Source organism: Lasiosphaeria miniovina (assembly GCF_030549165.1).
Source record: "Lasiosphaeria miniovina strain SMH2392-1A chromosome Unknown B0T26scaffold_6, whole genome shotgun sequence".
NCBI lineage: Eukaryota > Fungi > Ascomycota > Sordariomycetes > Sordariales > Lasiosphaeriaceae > Lasiosphaeria > Lasiosphaeria miniovina.
The window spans coordinates 2700071-2726402 of NW_026848225.1; the positions used below are offsets into that span (position 1 = coordinate 2700071).

At 54.5% G+C, this 26332-nt stretch overlaps 8 protein-coding genes across 8 annotated transcripts; 4 read left to right on the forward strand and 4 right to left on the reverse strand.

Moving 5' to 3' along the window:
• Positions 1–82: 82 nt before the first annotated feature.
• Positions 83–1739, forward strand: B0T26DRAFT_743152 (uncharacterized protein; the record flags this gene model as incomplete). The annotated part of the gene is made up of 3 exons (XM_060444216.1): positions 83–175; positions 255–380; positions 441–1739. The coding sequence occupies 3 exons, from the start codon at positions 83–85 to the stop codon at positions 1737–1739; spliced, it is 1518 nt and encodes a 505-aa protein (XP_060293081.1).
• A 4335-nt stretch (positions 1740–6074) lies between these two features.
• On the forward strand, positions 6075–6664 carry B0T26DRAFT_652818 (Clr5 domain-containing protein; the record flags this gene model as incomplete). The annotated part of the gene is made up of 2 exons (XM_060438400.1): positions 6075–6190; positions 6424–6664. 2 exons carry the CDS (start codon positions 6075–6077, stop codon positions 6662–6664), a joined length of 357 nt encoding a protein of 118 aa, XP_060293082.1.
• A 1030-nt stretch (positions 6665–7694) lies between these two features.
• B0T26DRAFT_653026 (zinc-finger of the MIZ type in Nse subunit-domain-containing protein) lies at positions 7695–9037 on the reverse strand (the record flags this gene model as incomplete). Its single annotated transcript, XM_060438417.1, has 3 exons — positions 7695–7907; positions 7970–8926; positions 8960–9037. 3 exons carry the CDS (start codon positions 9035–9037, stop codon positions 7695–7697), a joined length of 1248 nt encoding a protein of 415 aa, XP_060293083.1.
• Positions 9038–11779: 2742 nt separating this feature from the next.
• On the forward strand, positions 11780–12448 carry B0T26DRAFT_754934 (putative vivid protein; the record flags this gene model as incomplete). Its single annotated transcript, XM_060445882.1, has 3 exons — positions 11780–11821; positions 11884–11970; positions 12035–12448. 3 exons carry the CDS (start codon positions 11780–11782, stop codon positions 12446–12448), a joined length of 543 nt encoding a protein of 180 aa, XP_060293084.1.
• Positions 12449–13274: 826 nt separating this feature from the next.
• Positions 13275–15428, reverse strand: B0T26DRAFT_423430 (glycoside hydrolase). The gene is made up of 5 exons (XM_060434920.1): positions 14929–15428; positions 14736–14844; positions 14433–14669; positions 13752–14368; positions 13275–13687 (listed from the first exon to the last, which is right to left on the reverse strand). Exons 1-5 carry the CDS (start codon positions 15281–15283, stop codon positions 13638–13640), a joined length of 1368 nt encoding a protein of 455 aa, XP_060293085.1. The 5' UTR covers positions 15284–15428; the 3' UTR covers positions 13275–13637.
• Positions 15429–18559: 3131 nt separating this feature from the next.
• Positions 18560–19226, forward strand: B0T26DRAFT_679151 (RmlC-like cupin domain-containing protein; the record flags this gene model as incomplete). Its single annotated transcript, XM_060440313.1, has 4 exons — positions 18560–18770; positions 18822–18962; positions 19032–19046; positions 19111–19226. 4 exons carry the CDS (start codon positions 18560–18562, stop codon positions 19224–19226), a joined length of 483 nt encoding a protein of 160 aa, XP_060293086.1.
• A 215-nt stretch (positions 19227–19441) lies between these two features.
• B0T26DRAFT_653700 (uncharacterized protein) lies at positions 19442–20812 on the reverse strand (the record flags this gene model as incomplete). Its single annotated transcript, XM_060438480.1, has 4 exons — positions 19442–20394; positions 20449–20498; positions 20556–20590; positions 20663–20812. Coding segments are annotated over 4 exons (1188 nt in total), but the record flags the coding sequence as incomplete, so codon positions are not given.
• Positions 20813–23188: 2376 nt separating this feature from the next.
• On the reverse strand, positions 23189–25330 carry B0T26DRAFT_652333 (Alpha/Beta hydrolase protein; the record flags this gene model as incomplete). Its single annotated transcript, XM_060438360.1, has 2 exons — positions 23189–24814; positions 24875–25330. 2 exons carry the CDS (start codon positions 25328–25330, stop codon positions 23189–23191), a joined length of 2082 nt encoding a protein of 693 aa, XP_060293088.1.
• Between the last annotated feature and the right edge of the window lie 1002 nt (positions 25331–26332).

A 26332-nucleotide genomic window follows, 5' to 3' on the forward strand; every position in this document is an offset into this window, starting at 1 on the left:
CCCACCTCTGTCGCGCTTTCTTCCTCCCTAAACAGCAACACTCAAACCTCGACCACCATACGCGCCCTCCTAGATTGCAACCATGTCTGCGCAGTCACCCATAGCGCCTTCGAGGCAGGAGACCTTGGCAAGCAACTTCAGCGACGAAGCTGTTCCCGAGGCGGACCCCAGCCATGTAAGTAATCCAATCAATGAATGTTACAAAGAAAGCAGAATAGGGGTATCTTCTGACAAGACTGTTTCTTTCGTCCTAGGCCGCCGGTCTCCTCGCACAGCGACTCCAGGCGTGGAAACATGCCGTCGTCTATCTCGAGGAGTATATGGAAGCCGTCGAGAAGATCCACAAGGCGCATGCCAAGGAGTACGAGAGAGTCCTCAAGGTAAGTCCCCGCCGAGTCCCTCTGTCACTCCTTGCGCCCGCTTACACAACCCCTGTACAGACAATCTCGAAGCCCCTCAGGGAGGGCGACCACTTCGACCAGTCGCTCGGAGGCGTCGCTGGCTTCTTCGAAAACATGCGCGTCAACACACAGGCCCTGATCAACACCAACCTGGAGACGGAGAAGCACATCAAGGGCTCCGTGCTCCCCATCATCGAGCGCCTGCACAAGGAGATCAAGCACAAGGCCAAAGAACTTTCCCATGGCGCCGAGAAGGGGGCCAAGGAAGTTGAAAAGGCCCGTAACTCGACTCAGAAGCACATCGAACTCCTCGGCCAGCACACTGCCTCGTACGAGTCGACAGGGCACAAAGCCCACCCCACTGACGACCCCTATGTTATCCGAAGGGGCATTCTGCACCGCCTGAGCAAGCAGGTGGTGGAGGAGAACAATCACCGCAACGACCTCATCGCTGTCCAGGCTAACTTCCAGACCTTTGAGGCGCATGTGGTCCACGTTATGCAGGAGTCCATGGAGGCTTTCAACTCGTTTGCGGGTGGCCAGGCCGAGAAGACCCGCGCCCTCTACAACGATATGCTAGGCGCCGTCCAGCGCATCCCTCCCGACTTTGAGTGGAACAAATTCGTTGCGCGCAAGAGCGACGTGCTAATCAACCCCAACGACCCGCCGCGCGCCCTCGAGGGCATCCAGTTCCCTAACATGGACCATTCGTCCACCAAGCCCCTGATCGAGGGCACGCTCGAGCGCAAGAGCCGTAACAAGCTCTCGTGGGGCACCCAGACGGGCTATTACGTAGTGACGCCCTGCAAGTTCCTGCACGAGTTCAAGGACAACGACAACCTGCGCAAGGACCCCACCCCCGAGCTCAGCATCTACCTGCCCGATGCCATCATCGGCGCGCCACACGGCGAGAAGTTCAACGTCAAGGGCAAAGACCGCTCCAAGACGATGAGCAGCAAGCTCACGGGTCACTCGGAGCTGGCTTTCAAGGCCCACACGCCCGCAGACGCCGAGAAGTGGTTCAACGTCATTCGCAACGTGGCTGGCGCTACAGGACCCGCCGAGCCCAGCCCAGACCCCAGCCCGGTCGACGAGAAGGCGAACCTGGCGGCCGCTACGACTGGCACCGAGAAGCTGGCCATCAACACCGCTGACGGCCACGAGTCCGGCGTCACTGGCGGCCCAGCCGTCTTATCTCCTGCCTCAGCCACCACAGCCGCGCCAGCAAACGAGAAGCACGCACCGACGGCTTTAGATACGAAGGGCGGAGCCGCCGCCGCCGTACCGACCCCCCCGGCTTCAGCAAAGGCCGAGAAGGCGCCTGTAGCCCTCGCCTAAGCCCTATCCCTCCCTATCTCTATATACATCTTCCTAATGGGAACACGGGAGCGGAATGGGAAACTGCTACTTGCTCTCGTATAACCTGTCGTTCTTGCATACGGACTCTCCTTTCTTTCCGGTATTATTATATATAATACCCTCTGCCTATACCCATCGTCACGTCATTGTTATGGCTCAAAGCCTAAAACCCCCCCGCTCTTAGGGACATTGTTTTCTCTCTTCTCCCGCTCGTTCAAAGCCGTCCCCCAATGTGTGCACATCGTTTATTGTTTTGGGAGTCTTGAGTTAACAGTCTGGCTGAGTAAGAAAAGTTCAGGGGTTGAGAGGGGGCGAATAAACCACCTTTAGTCACAATACATACCTTAGTCATTCTACGCGTGCAACCTCTTCTCTGTCTCCCTCAGTTTCACTCCCCTTTAATCCGTAACTGAATACAGAGACTATTACTGAAACGATCTCATCATGCTCAATGCGGTGTGAGAATTTGCTTGCGTTGCTGTGGTGTCGGCATCCTTTGCTGCTCCAGGCCATTATCCTTTTTAAATGCTAAACTGTGTCCACTTTAGTGTGTGCGTGGTGATGGGTATAAGCCATGCCACTTTGGCGATAGATCTAACCGTGGAAGTCCCTCCTTGAGCAGTCGAAACAAAATATGACATGCTGGCATTTCTCTTCCCTTGGGAAGTGGCCATTGAGAAAGGATAAACTATGCAGCACCTTGGCCTGGACCCCTTTTCTATTTCTTAGTACGAGATGGGGTTTATGTGGTGTTTGCCCCTTTTGTCCCTCTCCATTTCTACCTGTCTCAACTATGAAGTCTCCAATCGTGTCTTCTGTCACGCAAAATACAAAAAACCCGAAGTTGAAAAGTCACTAACCAAGTAGCAACCCGAAGTCGGCGAAGAGAAGGGCAGTGGCCCTTAACGCACATTTCAGTGCGTGTTAGGTCAGGTAGTCTTTAGGATGCGACCACCACAATCATTTGGCCCCAGTCAGCCGAGGAGAAAAGAAGAGCAAGCAAGTAAGCAAGTAAAGTGCCAGCGTCACTTCTCTCTCCCTATTCCATCCCTTCACTCCATCCAGCAACTAATCAGAACGCGGTAGCAAAGTCGTCGAATGCTGTTGCTTTGTTCAGATTGCATTATGTCATATCTATTTCCCCAGCGTTCTTATCTCTGGTGTGTGTGGGTGTGAGTGCCCCGCGTGGTGGCTTTTTTTATCTCTCTTCAGTAAGCTCTTTTCTCTCTCAATGGACATCTACCTTTACCTTAGCTTCGCTCAACCCACCGAACCGATGCCATCCATCATCTGTCTACTATTGAATCTGGCTTCACTTAGCCGAAACGTCTCCGATTTGTAGTTAGATGGTTTCCATATCCCCACGTAACTCCTTAGCCAGAGGGACAAAAAATCGAGCGCCGCCCTGCCTCCCTTTGGGCGGCCCCCATCATACCCCCACCGCCGATATTTGATCATAACCTTCACTTTCAACCGTATGTATAAATATGCAACGGCCCCCCTAGCCAGCCTCGCCCGGATACCCGACGAAATGTGTCGGGCACAAGACCACAACAAACGTATCCTGCGTGGAACAAGCCAAGGTAGGCGGGGGGGCGGGCACCAGGGAGGAGGGGGGCGGGGTATGCTTTACCTCCGGTGTGTTATGTTCGCTTTGCTTTGATTTGTCTCATTCTAATCGTCGACTGACGTGTTTCTCTCTAGACAATCGTCTATGGTATTTGCATTTGCATTTGCTTAACTTTCCCTGGGGCGGGCGAGATTGCTGTCACTGCCACTTTCTCCTTCTTCTGGCCACCCAAGACATCGCCGCTGACTCGGTCAAGGCGAGGGAAGTAACCAGACAGGGCAAAACAGACAGAGATACCCTTCCCATGGCCGTCCTCGACCCTATCGCGAGGGTTTGTTGGTTTGGCACCGCCCGTATCGCCCGCACCGCCCCTTCACGCCCCGTTTCCCCAGAGGCATGTCTTGTTGAGCGGTGTGGGTTTCGTGCCCCCATCCCCATGCCATGGTCAGGTTGGTTGGCCATTGAGGGCTGCGGATGAAAAGAGTACCTTCTACATAAGACCTGTTCGCGGTGGCGGCGGTGAGAACGAAGACAGCCTCCAGCCTTACTCGGGAAGCGGCCAGAAGCGTCTTGGTGCACCAGGCTGCCAACCTCTCCGCATCCCCCTTCGGTCCGTCCTGGTGCTCTGGATGCCGGCAGTATTTTTTTTTATGTGTTAGAGAGGGGTTTGTCTGAGTTGGGTGTGGGTTGGGGCCAAAACGGTCAGCAAGGGCCGGGCCGCAGTCCGCCTAGACCGCCCTCCTCGTTTCCGCTACCCGACTCCAAAACTTGTAGACCCCAGGTTTAGATTGGCTGACTAAACCTAGGTATCGCGTCTAGACCTGACACACACATGAATATCAGCGTATTTATGTGTAAGCTGGGGAGAATGGGGCAGGGGGGCAGTGAAATAGAGAGGGGAGGCCGGTCTTCGGGACCCGGCTGCCTGGCGCGGAACTCCGTCATGTATGTACAGGTACATTGACGGACGGATCGTGCACTAGTAGGGAGAAGATCTCTTGACAAGTTGACGTAAGGTCCTGGCGGCTAGTTTGACAACATGGGACGGGGTCGCTGGGGAACGGCGCAATTGCAACTCTGCTCCGCCACTGTTTGGTTTGGGACAGAAATCAGATGACTTCGTGCGTGCGCGCCCAGAGTAGGAGAGAGACGCGAGGCGGCGGCATGTGCCAGAAAGAGCAAAACCGTGGTATGGCATGGCATGGGCCAGCCCGGCCTCTTGACTACCTTGCCTAAGTAGTATCTTGGTTCACGTCAAGTGCTGGGTGCGTAACCTCAAAGCCGGAGCTGGAGCAGCCCATGACGGCAAAAGCAAAGCCAGGCGATAAGTCTCGTCGGCTGCGGGAAAAGCCAAGACCAGGGGATTTGAAACGCGCTTGAGTTGACCAAGTTGGGGGGCAGCCGCTAGAAGTTGGCGTGGGGATGGGATGGGATGCGTTTGCCGTGGTCGCGTATACGTGTGGGTGTGCGTGTCTGTCTGAGGCTGCCGACGTCCAAGTGACGTGAAGTGGGGAGAGCGTGTCATGTCTGCGGTTGGCGTGACTTCGTCCCGCTCAGCCTTATTCGCAGTGTCGGACGGCAGCAGTTGGGGGTCCTGAGTGGACGAGCGACAGCTTTAGCTGCCTGTCATTTGTGGCCTTCCTGGAGCGACGGTTACCTGCATATGTTAGTTGAGAAAATCATGGTGCTTATCCCAATCTGGGACGAGTGTATGCGTGTGTCACACACCCTCTATTAGGGAATAAGCTGGGTTGCGTTCTTAGTCACTGGCATTGGAGCCTCGTCAGCCTCACTCGAAGTCGACACTCGCTCAGTCTACACTGACGTTGCGCCCCTGGTGACTTTTGTTGCGTCTACTGTCCTGTCCCTCGCATTTCGCACTGGCATGGACATGGGCATGCGGCGTCTCATCATCAGCGTGACATCCGGGTAGCTGCACACAATTGTTTCGTCGCCTAGCTCGATTCGTTGGTCTTTACCCAAAGAGCCTAGGGAGACCGTGTGAGCTTGACCGAACTCAATAACCGGCCCAGAACACGGAACTATGCTGCTTTGTTCCTCATCGAGACTCGGGGGAGGGGGGGCGCCATGGCTTGAGCTAGGTGACAGTCCACTCGCCTTCCGCTTGTTGACCATAGCCTTGCTTCTTCCCCGCCATTCCGACGACTAACCGTTCTCTCATCTGCCCTTCGGATGAAGCCAAGTGGCATCCGTGGTAGATTCTTGCTGGGAGTCTCAACTGCTGAAATGTCATAATTGGTTGCCTCACCTTTTTTGGCTTCGCTCATTGAGGGGTGAATCAGTACTCGAGTCCCTGCAGATGGTGCTGGGCGAGGTGGCAGTAATATGCTCCAAATCATGAGCCGTGACACGTAACGACAACAAGGAGGGAAAGAGATGGAGTGTGTGTTAGAGGAGTGAAAGCCACAGAGAGAGAGAGAGCTTGTATATAGCTGAACAAATCCCCTCATTTTGGCTTTTGGTAATCCATGGTCAACAACAGAGCACTCCCCTTTCGGCATCGGCCTTGGTTCGGTTTCCGCAGGAGCACTCCAAAGATCCCGAGGTCCCGTCCCGCACAGCCTTGCGTCGGTGCATCAACTCACCCGAAGCATACCAAGTCTATTTCCCGGATCTCGTGGCTTCCGCGTCCTCCGACCTTCCAGTTTTTCGGCTCTTCTCATCGGCATCAGCTCAGCCGACTTACTTGCTCGCTTTTCTCTCGTCTCTCTATCCTCGGTACCATGACAAAACCATGGGACGAGCATCGGGAGACTATTGTCCGGCAATACAAGGAGCAAAAAAAACCACTCCACGAGGTGCAGCGCTTCATGGAGGAAAAGCATAGATTCAAGGCATCGTAGGTCTTGTCCCCCTTTCTGCTTTTATTCTGCCGGGCTCCGGGTCCCACCCGCGTTTTGCCCCTACTCACGTGTCTTGTGCGCATGGCCTCGGCTGGGCACATCGGAGGCAGGGAGCGATGCAGAAAGCCCATTCCGAGCAAGCATCTGTTTGTTTCGTCCATCCCACCATGCCAGCCTCATTTGGTCTTGTCCTTGTCTGATATACGAGCGTGCCCGCGCCTCGAAATAGAACCCGAGCGTACAGATCTCGGTTCGATAGATGGGGAGTCCACAAATACACTTGCCGCAAACGTCGAGGCTCCTTCGCCAACGCTGGAAGGATTTCGGCCTCAGATGATGCCGTGTGCGACGACTTCTCTCCGGCGCAGAGCCCTGACTTGGATGACGAGGGAAGTGCCAGCAGTCCGCTGGCGTCGTCGCCCGCCATGTCCCCCGCCGATTTCTTCGTTCAACCCGCGCTTTTGACGTGAGTGTTTGGTCCGCTTTCTCCAATGGAAAAGATAAGATTTTTTTGGAGATCAAGAAGGCTGACGGAGATGTTCTCGACTCGTTCCTTGCACAGTCCTCTTCTTGACCCGGCAAGGGCACAGCTCCAATACAGCCAGGTCATGACTCCCACGGCCTCAGTCGCTGCCCTGCCCAGCAGTAGTCCCCCCATGGGCTTTTCGCCGTCAAACCAGCCATTACGGTTCCGGTTTGAGCAGCAGCAATTTGGTGGCAGATCACAAGCAGCGGTTGGGTACTGCCGGCCCCATCCGCTAGGGCTTTCCCAGTACCACCACCAAGGCAGGCCTGCAGGCGTCGTTTCTCTGCCCTCACCACCTGCATCGTCGAACGAACACCAGAACGGGTTTCCGCAAGTCTTCCTCGGAACCGGCGGTTGTACAGCAGCGTATAGTTATTCGGCGGACGAGACGGTCAAAGTTGATCGCGACTAGGCATACGAACTGACCCAGGTGGGTTAGAAGAGTCCGCCAAGGACCACGCCGAGCGATCCATTGCCATTTCCTACCAGGCACGCGAGCCTTCGCCCGCAGCAGTTCTCATACACACTTTCTTGATTGTATTAGATTTTCCAGCCATTTTTTCTTCATGTTTCGCGCGGCGTTCCCTCCATCTTTTTCGTTTCTCCTTGTCCATCAACGACCCACCAGAGTTGTCAAAAAGGGCCAGAGAGGGTACAAGGCACGGAACAAAAACATCGACAGATTCACCGGCTGAGGAAGGGCTAGAAGAGGGTTCGGATGTTGGGTTTCCTTGATTTAGGTCAACACAGGAATGTCTCGCGATGGATATTTGGCGATAGATGGCCTTTTCTGTGCCACGGTGGATGCCAGACTGAACTCGGGTCAGATATGATAACGACGTACGCATCTCCGTTCATGACAAGCGAGTCTCTTCCATAGACGAGAAATCAATTGTCACTAAACCTTGAGCGGCTGTGGGTGTGGACATGCCAGTTGTCGGAACTCATCTGAAGTAGCGCATGCATAACAGAAGTTACTCAGTCTCGTCGTCCTCGACATCCTCGACCTTCCGGTGCATCCTTTCTTTTTTGACGCGGGTTGAGCTTTGAACGCGCACGCTCTCGTTTCTATCGCTCTCGGAATCGAGACCTGACGTGTCGTCGTTATTGCGTCGGGCTGCTTGCTCGGCGCGCTTCAGTTTCCGTAGCACCAACTCGTCCAGGTACAGGTCCTTGATTCGTAGTTCCTGGAGTAAAAGCGTTAGCGGGTTTCAAAGCACGTCAATGCGAATGTGGGAAAGCCACGTACTTGGGAACAGACAGGGCACTTTGCGGCACCACCACTGGTTCTCAAAAAGTCCATGATGGCGGATTTCTCGAATGTGTGTTTGCACTTGTGGTTACTGTACGGCTCGCGCATGACCTGCAGCGATAGCGGGCACTTCAGGTCGATGATCTCGCGCTCTACCACGAGATCGTCGTCTTCGGGCTCGGCTGCTACACCCTTGGTGGGTCTGCCGCTTCGATCAAACCATGTGGACGCATCGGGCAGGGGGATCTGGTCATCTGGATGGAGGGCGTCATGCCATGTCCTCTTGAAGGCGATATAGTCATTGTTCACGGCGTATCGCTCGTGTACGCTCATGGCCTGGTACTCCTCGGCCTTGGCTTGCCGCTCCGTTTTCAGAATGTCGTGCACGCTCGTTAAGGGCAGAGCGTCGTGCATACCCAGATCATCGTCGTCATCCTCAGCTTCGGCGTTATCCACCACCTCCTCTCCATTCTCGCTATCGCTATCTGCGCCAGGTCGCCGTGTTCGCTTCGGCCTCCTATCTCGCTGTTGCTGGGTCAGGAACTGGGCCCGCTGTGTATTCGCCTCCTCGACGGCTCTGTGTACGGCTTCGAGCACCATCTTCTCGTCGTCTAGCTCGGCGCGGCAGTCAATCACATCGCGCAAGGCCGCCTCGGCACCATCCGTCAATTCGCCTATCTCAGTATTGAGCTTTTCAACATATTTCTCCAAGTCGGCCTCGTACTCTGTCTTTTCGGTGATACTTTGTACAGTGCGCTTTTCGATCGCGCTGGCCAGCTGGCTTTGACGAGCAAACAGGACATCATTGACACTGCCAACGCTAGAGCGTAGATAGGTAGCCGACTTGGTGAGGTGGTCCTGATACTTGCGCGTCTCGCGGTTGTTGGAGATATCAGACAGTGCGCGCCTGCCTACGTCGTTGATTGGGTGGGCGGGTACTTCGATGGGCGGCAGCTCGGTGGCTGGAGCGGGAGCGGCATCACGAACTGGTGCGGATCTCAAAGCTGAAGTCGAAGCCGATGCCGACCTGTTGGGGCGGAGACGGCGCTGTAGTAGTGACGGCATGATGGGAATAGGCACAAGCTCTCCTAACTTAGGTTGTCTCCCGAGCCAGGGACACGGCCCAGTTGGGATGACGAGACGGATCAAAAAAGGCCTCGCTCGATTCCTGCGTCGCGCTCTGAGGGGTAAAAATCGTATGTGGGAGGTATGCACACAAGGTGAGACGAATCTCGTGTTTCCCCAAATGAACGAAACCAAATACTCGTCTGGGCGCCTTTACGCTGGGCTGGTTACGGGGTGTTCAATGGAAACCCGACGGACGATGGCCTTGGTGCTTGCCTTGGTACCACAATAAGGCCCAAGATTAGGATGGAAAACGTTGAGATTGGTGTTGTACGATCATGGGGTTAGGACTCAGGGCAGCATGGAATGGAAACCGAGGATGGAAAGTGCTGTACTCGATAACGGGAGGAACGAACGCGTGTGGAACGATTACTGCTGCTAGTGAGACGCGTTTGTTGGCAGACCTTTTCCCAAGGGGTGGTTTTTGCGCTTTCTCATCTGCAGGGTACCCCCTCAGTGAGCAGGCAAGGCAGGGGGGGCTTCGCGCTTGCCTGCTCTGGCTTAGCGGGGATCAAGTGACGTGGCACTGGCAGAAGCCAGAAAGGCAAAAAGTCCACAGCCAAGGGCGGGTACCGACAGTTCCCCCTTGAGATGCCCGTCTGTCGATCAATTGGCCAAGGACCTGAGCAGCTCCACACAGACCTGTCCTGGGGGCACCCTCGCCCAGCCTTCAGCCTCATCGACGATTTGAGGATGTCAAAGACTACACGTGAATACACAACAATATTTCGTACACTACTTGCGGATGACACGGCAATATGTTTACTCCCATTGATTTACGACAGCGCTGTCTAGCCGACGGCTTCACTCCTACTCTCGTCAGTTCTACATTCAAGCGTACCTTGCCTACCTGATGGGTACCTAAGGTAGGTAGGTATGTATGTACATCCACCATAATCCGCGTTCCAAACGCTAAATGACGCTAAACAATTGCATTACCAGACGGAGAGATGGTGCGAGCCTAAGGCGGGTGCTGTGACCAAAACACGATTGCGATGCTGCAAACATCCCTCTCCGTGAACCCATCGGCCCCCGCAACGCCCGTCGGCCCGGCTACTGCTCTTTATTCGTCCTGGCCCCTCGCCCCTTGCTTGGGTGCGGCCCTTTGTCTTCTCTGCCTGCCGCCGAGCGTAGTGTGGAGATGTCCTTCTTTATGATTGACGGCGTCGTAATTGCGGAGAACGTCGTGCCCAGCTTCGCATCGCGCGCGTGCCGTCTAGGAGTGGCGCTAGAAGGGGAGGCTGTGGGAAACCAGTCTGCGATGCTTCCAGAACAGGAAAGCTGACGTCCAGGCCTTGCTTCGGCCTGTAACGGTCCTGCCGACGACATCCACGAGGCAGCCCGCAGTCAAGCTGCACTACACAAGGGATGACATGATGCACGCCCACTGCCTTGTCGGTCGGCTACCTATGTGACGTGATGATTCGGATGCGAACCACGCACTCCCTTGCGGGGAGCCGCCAATGCCGCAAGCTCTCCTCACCCACCGCCTCGGTTGCCTACACCACGTCCGTTTCTTTTCCCTCTCTCCGCCTCGGGGGTCGAGACGGCGATGCTGTGGTAGGACTTCTCTAGTGCTCAGAGCGGCCGTAGGGGAGGTGGAGGGAGCTTCGTTTTAGGTTGGCGCAGTCCGGAGGAATTGCGCCGAAGCTACTCTACTAAGGAAAGCCTTCGAGCGTTGGATGGCGCGCAGAGCCAGGATGGGCCTGTTGTGCGCGTTGTCTTTGGTCCGATCTGGGGGAGGGGCGTGGGTTGTGGGTGCTCAGCGCTGATGCTTTCAGATCTGCGGCCAAAAACGTTGTCTGCCGGGATCGCCAAAAAGTGCTACCTGTCGAAGGGCGACCAGTCACCACTGAAGGTAGCTCGGCTCAGCCCGGATTGGTCAAAGCCCAGGCCCTGGACCCCATGTTATGGGTCCTTGACGGCCCAGAAGACGCCCGCATGCTGGGGCTGCTAGTCCGTCCTTTGAGATAGCTCCGATCACAGCGATTCCCTATGCGCGCTGCGATCACGACCAAACCGAGACCACAACAGGATCGCACCAAAACCACCTTGCCGATTATTCCGCGGCAAAAATGCCTTTAGGTCTTGACCGGTCTCTGCACGTGTCGTGTCTGGCGATTTGCTCCCGCCCTTTGTCCCTCGCTCTGCACTCGTTTATCACGCCCCCTCCGGCCGCTCCTCTCCAAGTGAGCGGAGCTTGGAGCTAAGAGATGCTGCTGTCTAGCCCTGCCACCCGTTGTCTGGCCTGATTTTCGGCATTTTTCATGGCTCAACCAGCACTGCTTCGATTGTGCAGCCATCAGTTTGCCGATGCCCCCAGGAGGATCTCGATGGGACTCGATGACGGTCAGCATTGGGCATTGGGCATTTCTGTCCGCCCTCCAGCGACCACCTCAGACTCTAGCAATTTTAGAATCTGGATAAGTTTCAAGCATCGTTAAATATCCCCCTCGTGCCGTCACCCCCGACCATTCGTCTTGCTACTCTCCCCTTGTCACCGCGCCACCTCGGGTTTTTCCATTGCTTCAGCTTCTCCATTGGCCCTTGCTGTTGATGTCTTTGCCACATAACCGGGCTCCTATCACGCAACCTACATTAGTTCAGGGCTGCAGCAGGCTTGCCGAGTGAGAGGACGAGGCCCCGGTCTTGCCGCACCACCACCCACGCCTCCAGAACAGCATGGACATGAACCCTTGGGAGGAGGATGCCGCTAAATATCAGGTACTATCTTGTCTGCCCCTTGTAGGCCTCTGCACCTGCTCACCCAAGTTTGGGCGTACCAGGACGAGACGTCGCAGGGACAGACGCACGACGCTCTCATATACCCGGGGCTGTACAGCGCTAGCAGCTGGGATATAATGGGTATTCTGGTTAGTCATTTCTGGTCAAAGTCAGGTGGTCTATTGTGTAACCTGGCAGCTAACACCCGAGCAGCTCCAGATATACCAACGGCCGAACCCACAAATACAACTGGGCAAACTGGATGCTTCCTGTCCCATCATCATGTGTGACTTGATACAACCAGATCAGCCCATCGTCTACGCTTCTCCTACCTTTCTCGACATGACCGGCTACACTCTACCCGAAGTCATGGGCAGAAACTGTAGATTCCTCCAAGCTCCTGGCGGCAAGGTCAGACCGAGGTCGACGAGGAAATATGTCGACAAGGACATCATCCGCAGGATGCGCAAGGCCGTCGATAGGAAGACGGAGCTCCAGATCGAGGTCGTCAACTTCAAGAAGAACGGGGAGCAGTTCCTTAATCTGCTGAGCATGATTCCCGTGCAAGTGGGATCCCCCGATTACAACTACTGCGTCGGCTTCCAGCATGACTTGCGGCAGGACTAAATCACCGACACTGCCGATATGAGATTCGCGCCCTTCATCGTTTTTTTTTTCTTTTTTCTTGTCATCACATCTGCGTTTGAGGCGATGGTTTTTATGATACACGATTTTACTCTGTTCAAAAGACACCTCGCTGTCAGGCACGATCAGATACCCCTTAAACTCTCAAGTTCCATCGATTCTCCTTTTATATCATTTTGGACACGTTTTCAACTTGCAAACGGCCCGCACATGAATTCAGCATTTTGGTCATGTCCGGAGCATTCTGTCTCTTTGGGATATTGCATTGGCGATGAGGTTAGGTAGGGGCGCGGAACAGGTTCATCGGGGGGCATCGAGAAAAGGCGATCAAGGAAGCAACGAACGATACCGGACTCTCTTCATGCACTGGGACGAGCCAATCTGGTGATCGGGGGGTCATCTAGCGGATCGTGGGCTGCGACGGTATTTTGGGGATATTTCTGTTTTCATCAGTTCAGACCGCAGTTCAGGCTCAACTATTTTTCTGTCTCCGCACAACCAGCCAATCAGTTCACTAGCACAACTGTGTGCAACCGGGATTTAACCTCTAATTATTTCCATCATCCATGAAGACAGGAAGAAACTCGGAAACGAAATCTTTTGCCTGTAAGCTCACACAGTACAAAAATGTGACGTCATGGCTGGGACGGAAGAAAAAGGGGCGGCGGAGTGAGAGAGCTGATTCGTTGCCTCAACTAACTGTTTCGAAGCAACCAAAATCCTGCCCGCCCAGTCGGAGAGTTTTGCGACTGGAAACCAGAACCCAAATCCGTCTGTGTCAAAGCAGAAGATAAAAGGGGGGGGGGGGGGGGAGAAAGCCACACAAAGCCGCCATTCGACGCGATAGATTATAGCACACCCAAAAAAAACTCAAAATGATGCCAATATCCTTTTTGTAACTCGAGAGGTTTTTCTATCAGAACACGACACACACATCACATGGGGTGTGTTTCTCCGCTTCTAATGCTATACACGAAACAACACGCACGCACGCATGCACACAAGAAAGAGACAATCTCATGCATCCCCTGTCTTTTCACCCCCTATATACCTACCTACCTAGCTAGCCATGTGCAACGCCCAGATCCATCATTGCAAATAGTGAGAGTTTCTCGGGTGGGCGCCACAGAGCCGTGCAGCAGCAGTGCGCCGTCCCAACTGGCTGGGGCCTTTACGAGGGCTGCTTGAAGGTGGAACCGATGGGGCCGAACTTGATGTTGGCTGTTGTTTTTGACAGATTGGTTAGTGCGGTTCGTAAGAATACAGAGATAGGGGAGACACGTACAGTAGATGACCTGGTTAGTGGCCTGGGTGCTCTCCACGTCGGCGGGCACGCCCGAGGCGGTGTCGCAGGTTCCGCGGCCCTTGCCAGGCTCGTCGGCGCTGGCGTCGACAGGGAAGGTGGAGTCGAGCCACAGCATGTTGGCGAAGTGGTCGTCCCAGAGGGACATGACGAGCACCATGGGCTGGGCGACGGCCTTGCTGAACTGGGGGAAGCCGCCCATCTGGTTGAAGATGTCCTTGTCGCTGAAGGCGACCTTCTGCGACTTGCAGAAGTCGGGCGTGATGCTGTTGCCCGGGTTGCCGGGGATAGTGCTCTCTGAGTTGGCAATCACCTTGCCGTTCTGCACGTAGAAGCGCTTGATCTCGGAGAGGTCGCTGCCGCTCTTGATGAACTGCGTCACCACCGTCATCTTGCTCTTGGTGTCGACCGTCATGCCGGGGCCGTAGAAGTCCTTGACACCCTGGCGGTACGAGTTGAAGTCGCAGCCGTCGGGGTCGCACGAGCCCGCGTAGCGAGTGTCGGAGTAGGTGCCGCCGCAGTCATCGCCGTTGCAGCGGTGCTGTCCGATGGGGTTGCAAGGGTGGGGGGTATACGCCGTCGAGATGGAGTTGGCCTCCCTGGATACGAAACCAAGTCAGAATATGTGGGAAGAGAATGAAGATGCAGGCTTGGGCCACGTACCAGATATCCATCTCCGTGCAGCACGAACCCCAGCCGCCGGCACCGGCGTTCGGGTCGTTGGACGACTCCTTCCAGTTCGCAACGTTGGCCTCGCCGTTGATGAACTTGAGATCACGCGGGCACTGCGCATCACAGTAACCAGTGCCGTACTTGGCACCAGCCTTATTGCCAGAGTACTTGGACAGGCCACCATCCTCGTCCATGGCCACAAAGTAGAGGGCGCCGTTGAGACCGCATCTTGAGGGCCAAGTTAGCTTCTGACTACCTGTGTGCGAACATTGCGTCTCTTCTCTCATAACTTACCCAAGCTTCGAGACATCCACATCGAACGTGAACTCATTGCCAAGGAGCGTGAACATCTGGTACTTGGTCGCGCTGGCCATCAGGTACAGGCGCGAGCCGATGTTCGTAGCTGGATAACTGCATGTTAGCCGCCACGCCCTGCATGCAGCCATCACTCACGGTCGACGGCTCTCCACGGTGGGCTAGATCTTACCGTATTCACCCTTGGTGATGAACTTCAGCGTCAAGGCATTGCCGCTGGTCGAGGCTCCGTATGTCGACGGGTAGTTGGCGCCATCAACGGCGCAGTTGGCAGCACAGCTCTTGGCATCTTTGCAGATGGTCGCGTTCCACTTGTTGCCGTCGTAGCAGTTAGAGTAGCCGCCCTTGTCGTGAACCCAGCGCCAGTTGGAGTCGATAGTGACCTCTCCGTTCTGGTTTGTGCAAGAGCCGCCGGAGCTGCACTTCTGCCACGTCATCTTGGGATGGGTCTCGGTCTGCGAGGTCCCGACCTGCTGGGCCGAAGCCATGCCCACGAGGGCCCCGAGGGCGGCGAGTTTGGCAATCATGTTGGGCAGACTTTCACTGGGAGGCGGCTCTTGGCGACGGGTTGGGCTACAGATGTGATGCGGCGGGTCCGTCTCGAATCGTGGGGAAGGTGGGATGGCGTCAAGGTTTTATATATCCGTTCCCTTTCGCTTCGCCTCTCCTCTCTTCTCGCGGCGTCTCGGTGACCCTTGCTCCCTCCCAGTTCCACGTCCCAAAGAGGGATCTCGGTCCCAGGGGTGCCTTTGCGAGCCATCCCGACGACACAGCAAGCTGCCGGTAAGATGGGCCCGAAAGCCGAAGACATATTCCCTCATAGGATCCTGGGGTAAGATGAAGGTCCTGTCTGTAAATGAAGTGATATGGGACTCAACAGCCTGGATTCTGCATATCCGGTCCCGGTTGCAATCTGTGCCCGCGAGAAGAAAAAAAAATCATCGAGTGTGCGCTTACTTGCCGCTCTGTCCCACGGGTATGCTGAAATGCGGAGAAGCTTACAAGGCAAGCGAGACGCCAACCCCCTCCCCCCGTACCAAAGACTCCCGAATCCGGGGAGGTTTCTTTCCCCCTGACCTCCAACGCGCTGAAGGACCTGCCCGCATGAACCCCCAAGACCAGCTGCTGGTAATGAGTTGGTCGTCATCCTCAAGGGACGCCCGCCGCGTGACTCGGATGGACCTTCTGTCTTGGAGCTGCGGACTATCCTTTCCGATCGGGCTGAGTCAAGGGCCTTACTCGGGTTCAGGAAGCTGGCGTGGGTGACGGCTTGGAGATAAGCACGGCCGTATAACGGCTCTCCAAACAGGACCGCGGTAAAGGGCGCGCGCGCGCCACAGACCCAGACTGCAATCTAGGAAACCGGCCGAGAAGGGTTCTCTCGCCCCATCTTGCCCCAGGTTACGGGGAGAAAGCGCTGATCGTGCGGACGACGCCACTGCTGCGCTCTCTCGGCGCGGCAGAAAGGGCCGAAGGTCGGCGTGTGGGGAAGCGTGGAAGCATTACAGTAGGGGCTAATAAAGACTTGTTAGCAAGATGACGGTAGCTGAGAGGAGAGGATTCAGTGCCAAGACCAAGTGAGGGCCTCTGTTGCTCGACTGAGGGCCAAGCGTTGGGCGGGCAGTATAGTGGTGTATGGGGAGCAAGAGCTGGGAGTCGTGTAGCGAAGCGGTAGGAAGGTGGATCTTGCCTCTCAAGCCGCACCAGACACTGGTTGCGGCTGGTGGAATGCTTCGAGATGTCATGCTCTACGGCCCACGAGGCCCACTCACTCTTCCCAACGCGGCGCGGTAAGCCCAGCCGTTCTCAGGGCGCCGGCTAAACCAATTCGTCCAGATGCTTGGATTGATAAAGCGAGCGGATCGCCCGACAGCTGAGATGGAGTAGCAAGAAAAGGGGAAAGAACGGTGATGCCTATGGGGGAAGGGGGGACCTGCGTGATGCTCCCCACACGGTTTGGCGGTTGGGGAAGAGAGAAGAAAAGAAAACAAGACGACAATCCCCACCTCCCTCGAGCCTCAGGAGGAGGGAGCTCCACGAACAGAAATACCCTGAGGGCGGGAGGCACACCAGCTCGATCGTGTTGCACGAGATCTCGATTCAGAGGGGGCGCATATAGCAAAAAATTACATTGAAGCGACTGAGGCCCTATTGCCGGGTCGTCGAGGCTGGAAATAGCACTGGTCGAGATCCCTTCATTTTGGCCCTGGCCGCCGACAATTGTGGTCGGAATTCGGCAGTAGAGGCTCGTGAGGGGATCTCCAACGCGACTTGTCTTGTCAGTGGTGGGCAAAGGCCATTGACTGGTGGCTCGAGGCAGCCAAGTGCCAGTGTGGCCACCTCTGGGATATTAATTAGGTGAGGGGCAGCAGCATCACAAATTGGCCAGGGCTCTGCTGGTTCCGTTGCGCTGGAGAAAGTGGGCGCACGAATCGGAGCCAGGGGAAGCTAAACTGCCTGTTGGAGATATATTAGCCAGACACGAACAGACTTTTTTAGCCATTACAGTGGCCATGGAGAAACAATATCTCGACAGATTAATTACCTACCTCAATGTCAGCCGTGAGAAGCAACTAAGATGATCGCCAGAATCAGAACCGGGAAGTGCCTGTTCCTTTTTTTCGCCTTCCGTCGTCATGTTAGCGAGACACAAATACCAAACACCAAGGGAAGCTCTGTCGTCGGGATAGACGCCCGCCCTCCGGCATAATCATTGCAGATCAGGCGCTAGGACTGGGCTCTACTGACGAACTACACGTTCGACGGCACTTGAATACGGATCGGCAGTCCACATCGGCACGGTGAAACATGGCGCAGATCAGGTCGGGAACGTGCGTAAATATTTGGTATTTCGGCAAGGACAGACGACACGTGACTACGCCACATAACAACGACACTTCGTCCACTTTGTCGGGGTCAAGCCCTTCCGTTGATAGATGCGCTGGATATTGGACATGCCTCCAAATGTCGAGAAGGGCCGGCACTAAGACGAGGCAGACGTGAGCAGGATACAACTTCCCCAAAGAGAGCGCAGTGATAGTCCGCACCCTTGGCAAAAGCGAACCCCAAATTTACATCCACCTGCCTCAGGCCACCCAAGTTCGCTACCGTATCTTGAAGGATCCCTAAGCCGAGTCTGCCTGACGCTCGTATCTCTATTCGCCTGGGTATTGCGGGAAGAGAGCATGCCGAGGATGCCCGGTCTTGCTGTCGGGGACGGGAGCCTCAAGAAGCTGCTCATTCTCACCTTAGCTCCCACGCGAGCTTCTATTTGGTTTGGCTTTGAGCGATGCAAAATTTTTTTAACCTGTTTCCGTCTGGAGACCAAGGGATCCCCGAGGGGCAACAAGATATGGAATTCGGCGAAAATGAATCCCGTCCAACTTAATCGGAGGTTCGTTTTTCGAGGCCATCCTGAGAGGGTTTGCACAATCCCAGATGCAAAACGGCTTCGTAGACGACGAAGTGCAGCCCAGAAATAGACCAAGATAGAGACCGTTTGCCGGATTTGAGCAGCAATCGGAAGGTGACATTGTTTCCACATGGTGCAGCAGCTTCAAGGGATAGCTTGAGCACGTGAAAAGATATTGCGGGACAGTCTCGTGACATTGTCGCTAACCCCAACGACGCATGCAAGATCAAATATTTGGGGCAAAACGTACATGTTCGTCAATGCTGTTTCACTAACGTCTGCTCGCTTTGGATCTTGTGAGTGCAATGAACAAAGAAGAACGGCGCCGTTGGCTGACCCGAGAGATATTTAACTTAGCCACGAAAAAGAACTCCAACGAGGATCGTGCAAAATGGCATCTCGAGGTCCAGTTCCAGTGAAGCTATTCAAGAGAGAGGCCGCGGAAACGCTGCGCGTCGGCCCCATGACCATTAGGGTGTACGAGGATGGTTCTCTTACGGAGAACCGAGTGAGCGGCGTGCTTCTCGAGATTCCGCCCGGGGCATCGGGGCCTCCCATGCATTGGCACAGATTTCATGACGAGCTCTTCTTGGTGACGAAAGGTAGTTGGCCCAAATGTGGTCGATTGAGAGTTTGGTGTTGACCAAAGATAGGGACAATGCGATTCGTAACCCCCGACGGCAACGTGGACGCCTCAGCTGGGGACCTGATGACAGTTCCACCTCGGGCTATTCACACGTTCAAGAATGCGTCCGAAACTGAAAGTTGCGAGTGCTACATGACCGCGACGCCGGGTAAGGATTCCAATCTAGACGGCCAATAGTGTTCATTCTAGGGTCTGCTGACTCGGTTTGATCGTTAAGCGCACTATGTGGACTGTAAGTTTCGAGCCCTGTCGTTTGCATCCGGCAGCGACGAACATGCTGCTAATCAAGTGACCAGACTTCCGGATGATTGCCAAAGCAACCAAAGATGGAAATCCAATCCCCTCTTCTGATGTAAAACAGATGATGGCCCTGTTTGGAACCTTTCCGCCGGACGTGGAGTCGGAGCCTTGAATGGCACCCAGCAAGTCCAGAAGCAAGTTTTGCAAACCGGGATGAAATCTTGATGACTGGAGAGGATTGTCACTTGAACTACAATGTGTCCTGGCCCTAGATATCTCGTCGTAAGTGGTCTGCGGTCGGCTGAGAGCGATATTTGGCAGACAGAAATTTAGGAAGAACAGTTTGTTTGTGGCTCGTATGACAGATTAATGGCCCAAATAATGTGGTCAAACGGAATTTCCTTGGAGCCTTCCTGATCGCCGCCTGCCCGCTTCGACCTTGACGTCCGTTTCAGTTTTCACCTCGACCTTGGCTTTATTGGTACGTGTCGAAGACTTTGTCGGTTCGGGTTTACTCTTCTTTGCAGGTTTCACTTTCTCTTTCTCATCATCCACTGCCTTCTTCCTTTTTATCGGAGGTTGATCCTGTTTACTCTTGGTCGCCTTGGATCTAGCTTGTTTCTTTGGGCTTGAAGTATCCGGCTCGGATTCTAGGGGCTCCTCCTTGATGCCTGGCGCGACATTTCCGCTCTTTTTCTGGATATCGGGAGCATAACAGCTTGTCCGCCCTCCAACTGTTAGAAAGGCTAGCCTCTCGCCGTTGGGGAGTCGACTGCCCCCTTTGGATCCCTTGCCCCAGCGGTGGTTGAACAGCCAGTCTTTCGGGAACTCGTCGGAGTCTCCAAGTTTGTCGACGGCCAGCTGACACACATAGCGGATGGACTTGTAGAGTTGACTTATGCTTTCGTCGCTGAAGTCATTGCAGTACTGTTCTGGGTGGAGCTTTGCATGAAAGAGGACTTCGTCACCCACCCAGTTGCCAATGCCACTGATTACGGTCTGGTCAAGGAGCAGGGCCTTGATGGGGACGTGACGATATCGCATCTTCTGTTTCAGGTAGTCCTCGGTGAAGACATCATTATCGACGACAGGATCTGGCCCGTTCTCGACCAGCGGCGAATACTTTCGGATATCTGCGCCAGGGCAATCGACAAGACGCACACGACCAAAGCGGCGAGGGTCAGTAAAGGCAATCTGGGCCGTTTCCTTGCCCCGGGCGCCGCCGCTTAGATCTAGTTGGAATTTCCAAAACTTTGGCGGCCAGATATCCATCTCGTCGGCCTTCATCTTCTTGTAGTAGTTGGTATATGCCGTCTTTTCACCGCGAATATGGATCCAACCTGCAGGATAAATTAGCCGCCAGCATACGGATTGAACCTGGGAGGTAGACAAACCAGTCATGCCGAAATGCATCACGGGATGCGGAGACTTGTCGAGAACGAGCCTTGAGACATGTAAGTTACCCGGCCTACAGCGTTGGGTGCAAGGGAAAGGTACATACCAGAAGTATTTCCCCTGAGTCCCCGCCGACAGGACCTGGTGGAATCGCGATTAGAGATCTGGAGCCTATGTGTTCGTAATCCGCATGGGACCTGGGAACAAACCCACCTTCTTGCCCTTAACTGCCTTCGTAAACTCGGTTGCCGAAGTTCCGACTTTCCCAAACACATTCGCATCTTCCTGGGCGGCTGCAGACGTGATAGTCTTGCCGACAACATGAAGGCGCAAGAAGTGGACAACGCGCGCAACTGATGTGATGGCCAAATGTCAATTCGGTGTGTCTACTAAGTACTTCCTACCGCGCGTATTGAGCCCATTTGTCTAGCTGCGACTTACTTTCTGCAATTTCGGGCATGTTTGGTACGTTCTGTCAATGCTCGGGATTGGACAAGGAAGATGGGTTGGGGATTCGGGCCGTGTCTAGCAGGTCAATTAGTCGAGAGAGTGGATTAAGACGACGCGTCAGACGGAAAGGCGGTGGGGATTCAGGATCACGCGAAACTGTGGCGCTCACACGTGACGCAGATAGCAGCTGGCAGCCCCAATCAGTCAACGGGCTTTGCCCCACCCCGCCCTAGAGGCTAGATTTTCTTGCCGGCTCCACAATCTGCAAGCTTCAAAAAGACCTGCTCAATTTTTTTTCATCTTTACCTCCAACTCCCAACTACACCGACAGTTTCGCATTCCAACATCACCCGGTAAGCACCTTCCCCTCATTGCACAGCATAGCTCAGCCCAATCTTTCCTGATGACAACACTCAAACCGCAAACTAGAGTCTTTGATCCAAATTGGAAATGTAACTAGAATTGTAACGTCAGTCTGAACGACAAGTCAATTCGTCGCGCGAACAAGTCTCGGACGCTTATGGTTGCATGGCTAACAGATTGCGAAATAGGTCCCCGCCGCTGTCTTTCGAGTGAAAACCCAGACACGGATCCATGGCGAAGATTGCATTTGAATTGGCTGGCTGAGGGGGATGCCGTGCTGTTTCGCGATCTTGGTGCTGCCTACTTGACGAGATATGCCAACCCCGCCGAACGCCAGCTCGGCGCCCGTGAGGTTAGTACATTCGCGCATATTTCTCGTCTTACAATTATGTGATGATTCAATTTCTGCTTCGGCAGGTTGGAATTACCGACTGAGTTTATACTTTGAGGAAAACAATGGCTGTTTCTGATCTATCGCCTTCACACTGTCTCGCTTCATTTCCCTGGCATTGTGCAAGTTGCTGACCGTATCTCTAGAATTATAGATACCTAACAGTTCTATGTCCTCGCTTGGCTGTGTTCGCTGCCTTCACTTGAGTAAGTTTCTGTCCTCCATACCAATCTCAACAGCGCTTCCTTGATGAAACGGCACTGGGCTCCGATAAATATATGAGCAGATATGCCATTTCTGCGACAGGCCTAGAAAACCTCGTCCACTGATTAGCATCCTATTACACATTTTTATTTGCACATCTACATCGTGCTTGCGCTAATGTACATCTCAGACTCTTTGCTATACCAACATCACGAAGGTGCTCCTGTCTACAGCTTCGATGCCCAATGTGTAAGTCTATTTTTGTAGTGATATCACAACACCCCCTACTTTATGATGATTTATTAGATGACGAGTCTTATCCGGGTTCACCGATGCAGAGACATACTTAATATACCATTCATGCAATTCTGATCTTGTTCACATGGAAAATATCCTTGCATAACAGTGGCAGAGAAACACTGCTAACATTGTACTGCAGGGCTCGATCGAACAACATCGGTTCTTCTGTTTCCGTTGGGGGCGGCCTAGTTCAGTGCTTGGTATGTGTTCCAACATCCCGTGAATTTCGCTTGCCGGCCCTATTCCCTGATGATCTGACCTTTAAAATTGACAAGCATATGTCAGAGCTACGGCGAAGACGACAAAGTCATTTCTGATCCTTTGCCTCACACGTTGCATTCATTCACTTTTGTCTGGAAATCATGCTAACGACCTACAGATCTGGGCACCCGGTGATAAGCGACACCCCACAAGTATTTCAACACTCTGCCTCTAATGTAAGCACCCCCTGCCCTTTTTGCATTTCACCCCCAACTCTACGAGGATGAATCAAATTTTATCACGACGGTCTACATAGCCTCGGCTTTGATGAAACCGCCATTGACAGGGCATATTTAAACTGAATTAGATGTCTATCCACTATGTGTGTTGCCATGGTCGCGAGAGTATAGGCTAACATCCGATCAAGTGCTGCAGTCAATCGAAGACTCGAACGTCCAGTTTGGCCACTGATGCCCGCACCCTGAGCGGTACTTGGTGTTTATGGACGGACTTAGGTAGGTTATTGGTAGGTGAACCGTAGTTTCTTTGCGTCTTTCGTGTCTCCCTTGGAGGGGTATTTGAAAGCACCGCGAGAGCTTGCTGGCAGTTCGATCTGGCCACCTTCGAGCACATGCTTTGGGTATCTAAATACAAATATGAAATATACATGCTTCTTTTGCCTTTTGTCAGCTCTGTGAATTTTTGTTGCCGCTCCATGCCTAACCAGTCATGTCATTGTTTTATTTTGCTCCATTTTACGCACCCTCGGCTCGAGAAGATATCCTGGTGTTTAAGCGCACGTCTAATTCCCAACCGAGACTTCAAGTCTATCAGCCAAAAAATAAGGCCCCCATGAACACGAGTACTGTCAAGATCATCCTCTCTCCTGTCCAGCCGCACGCTCCTACCGCAGTGGCACTATTGCTATTCGGCGTAGAGGTGGCTGTGAATACTCCGGTCAAAGTCACGCTGGTCGAGGCTGACGGAGTTGGCGTGGCCTCGCTACCGCTGGCGTCGGGGGTAGAGCTCGCCAGGCTTGCGCCTGGCCAGTCACTCGACGCTGCGTACCACACGCCGTTCATTACAACGCCCCGCCCCTTGAGCAGACTTTGGACCGAGTCGGTTGCGCATGAGTCAAGGGCGCGAACATAGCATGTCTCGGTCGGGCTGGGGGGCAGCGGCAGCGACGACGTGGCGTTTGCGGGCCCCGTGGTGTTGTACGTGGTCAGGTTGGCCGGTGAGCCGGTGCTGAGCGAGGTGCCGAGGATGATGCGTGCAAAGACCTGGAAGGCTGTTTCTGGCTGGTAGGCCGGCACAAAATGGCCCGCCTGGTAGATGCGCGAGAAGGAGAGGTTGGCAAACTGGCGCACGACGCCGCCAATGTAGCTGTCGTTGACGATGATGGGGGCGTAGCCAGCAGCGGGGAAAGCTGCGGCGTAGGCGCCGCCGACCCCGGCGGCGATGGCCAGCGATATAGCTTCGCCGCCGAGCCAGTTGCAAATGTAGTCGCGATCGCCGTACATGAGGCCGACTCTCACGCCGCGGGCGACTAGGGCTGCTAGCCTGGTCACTGTGTCATCGCGCTCATAGTCACCGGTCCTTTGAAAGGCGCGGGCAACGGCCCGGCTCGTGTCCGTGTAGTTAACCACGGCGCCGATGGCATCCTGCACGGCCCGTGTGTTTAGGTACTCGATATAATAGCTGGGCGGAAAGGACTCGGGTGTCTGATGGGCAATATCGTAGAAGCTCCGCCCCGAGTTGCTATAAGGCTCGAGCAGCCTGTTGCATACTGACGTAGCGTGAAAGCAGACCCCGTTGGTGCTGACGTTTTGCACCGGGCTGGCATCGGCATTTGGAGCTCTATCATTGGCAATCATGTTGCGGCACGCGATGATAGCGTCACGACACCCCCCCGACTCATAGAATGATCCATTGGCGAGGGCGGCGGCCACCGGGGAAATTATGTTCAGCCCATAACTGCTATTTACGGTCATTGCTGCGTAGTATGGACCTTGAACGAGGTCGTCGACGCAGCCGTTGACGATGCCTAGTGCTGTCAGGTGGATGACTAGGGTCGAATTTGCAGGACTATTGCTGCTACTACTACCGCTTTGGAGTGCCACGTCGTTCTGCTGCTCCCACATGTCGGCGAAGACGGGGCCGTATTTGCCTCCATAGCTCTCGGCGAAGAGGTTTACGCCGAGTGCGCTGGCGCCAGGCGGGTTGTACTGAGGGAAGACGCTCAGGAAGCCTTGAAGCATGTGCCAGACGGCGACGGCTGCGATCTCTGTCGTGTTGGCAGTCTTGCTCGCATTGTTCGAGGGAAGGGTACCGTTCAGAAAGAGCCACGGCGAGCTGTCCGAGGGGATATCCCGCGGAGGGCGGTAAGCATATCCCGAGGTCAAGTCCAGCGAAGCATTGGTGGGGGTGTCATAAGAGAAGCCGACTTGGTTTGGCTATAGGTAAGACTGTGTGTTAGGGTCATCCAAGATCTCCTCGTTTCCTTGGGCACCCACCTGGTCAATGAAGAGCATATTTGAAGCCCGGTCCCATCCCCATTCCCTGGCCACAGTGTCGAGCCGGTTCGCGCCTCTCTCCACCACCTCGCACGGCCCCATCTCGGTGAAGAAGCCGAACATGGAGCTGCTGCCGGGGCCGCCGTTGAGCCATATGGTCAATGCCGATGTGGGCTCGCGGGCTGCCACAAACCAGAAGAAGAGGTGGGTCGGGAAGTCCGGGGTGGGCACCTCGACCCAGCCTGTGTACTGCTGTTGTGTGTCAAAGGCCGTCGTACAGGCGCCCTTGGGATCTTTGAATGAGATCTTGATGCGCGGGTCGACGGGAGAGACCACTGTCGTTAGATTTGTCGCATACGGCGCAAATTGGGCGAGGCAGTGTCGTGGAGCGAAGGATAGCAGAACCCACAGCAGCTGCAGCGACAGCCCGAGGCTGCATGGCCGACTTGAGAGCATCGTGTGCGCGCTAACGCGCCTCGCTTCATGGCGCTCTACAGCTCAGAGACAAAAAGCCCAAGGAAGGGAACAAAACAAGACAGCGCACGCATGGGAATCGTAAGACTTGTTGATATATAGTATACGCCCTTTCTTTTTAAAACATGCGACGGCTCAAAAAGAGGCAGAAAAGGCGAAGAAAAAGGAAACCGGGAGGGCAATGGGGGAAGGTGGCTGGTTGATAACTTCTGAGTTGGACCTTCCTCAAAGACGCGGCCTCGGACAGGCAAGAGAAGTCAGGTTAGAATTCGAGTTTGTATTGTGCATGCAATACGAACGGTAAAGGGCGTACGAAGTGCATACAGTTACAGACCCAATCATTGACAGAGAGACCAGCTCGGCGGGATCGTTAATGTAGGAGAGAATGCAACCTACTGCCCGGTTTATGCGGGCTCTGCCTCGGCTTCTCGCAGGGCTTCTCAAGGCAAGCAAGTTAAGATGTTAGGCAGGTCGTTCCCGGCTGTATCCCGCGTTTAATTCCCTTGAAACTCTTGCCCAGGTTGCAATTGCGTTGCGATTGAAATTACGTAAAATCTATCGATTATTGGACTTTGGCGCGTCCTGTTGCTCTACTACAACAATCCTGTCCGATCCCGTGAAGCAAGAAAAGAAGAGCAGCTGGGGGTGTTTGTGCCCAAGAACCGTGAACTTGAACAGACCACCCCCAAACTCCTAGTTCTCCAAAAGCGCCTGGGATCCGTATCCGGGGTATTAGGCCCTGCTCAGGATACATGGTATTCGCAATTCATGTATTCGCACCTTCCTTGCTACAAAAGCTCCCTTCAGGCAATTAACGGTTGATCACCAAGTACAAGACGAGTATCCCTTTTCGTCCGAAAATCAAGCATTTGGCTATCTACACCGAATACTGAATACTGAGGACGGAATAATTCGACGCAAACATGTCAACGCGAGTGACTGTCACAGCAGTGGCCTACAAGCCGACTGTTCAGACCCTCTCCC

Coding starts and splice junctions, on each gene's coding strand:
- B0T26DRAFT_423430 (XM_060434920.1), bottom strand. CDS start 15,283: ATGATTGCCAAACTCGCCGCCCTCGGGGCCCTCGTGGGCATGGCTTCG. Junction 14,670..14,735: donor GTGGATGTCTCGAAGCTTGG/GTAAGTTATGAG, acceptor TTGGCCCTCAAG/ATGCGGTCTCAACGGCGCCC. Junction 14,369..14,432: donor TGCACGGAGATGGATATCTG/GTACGTGGCCCA, acceptor TTTCGTATCCAG/GGAGGCCAACTCCATCTCGA.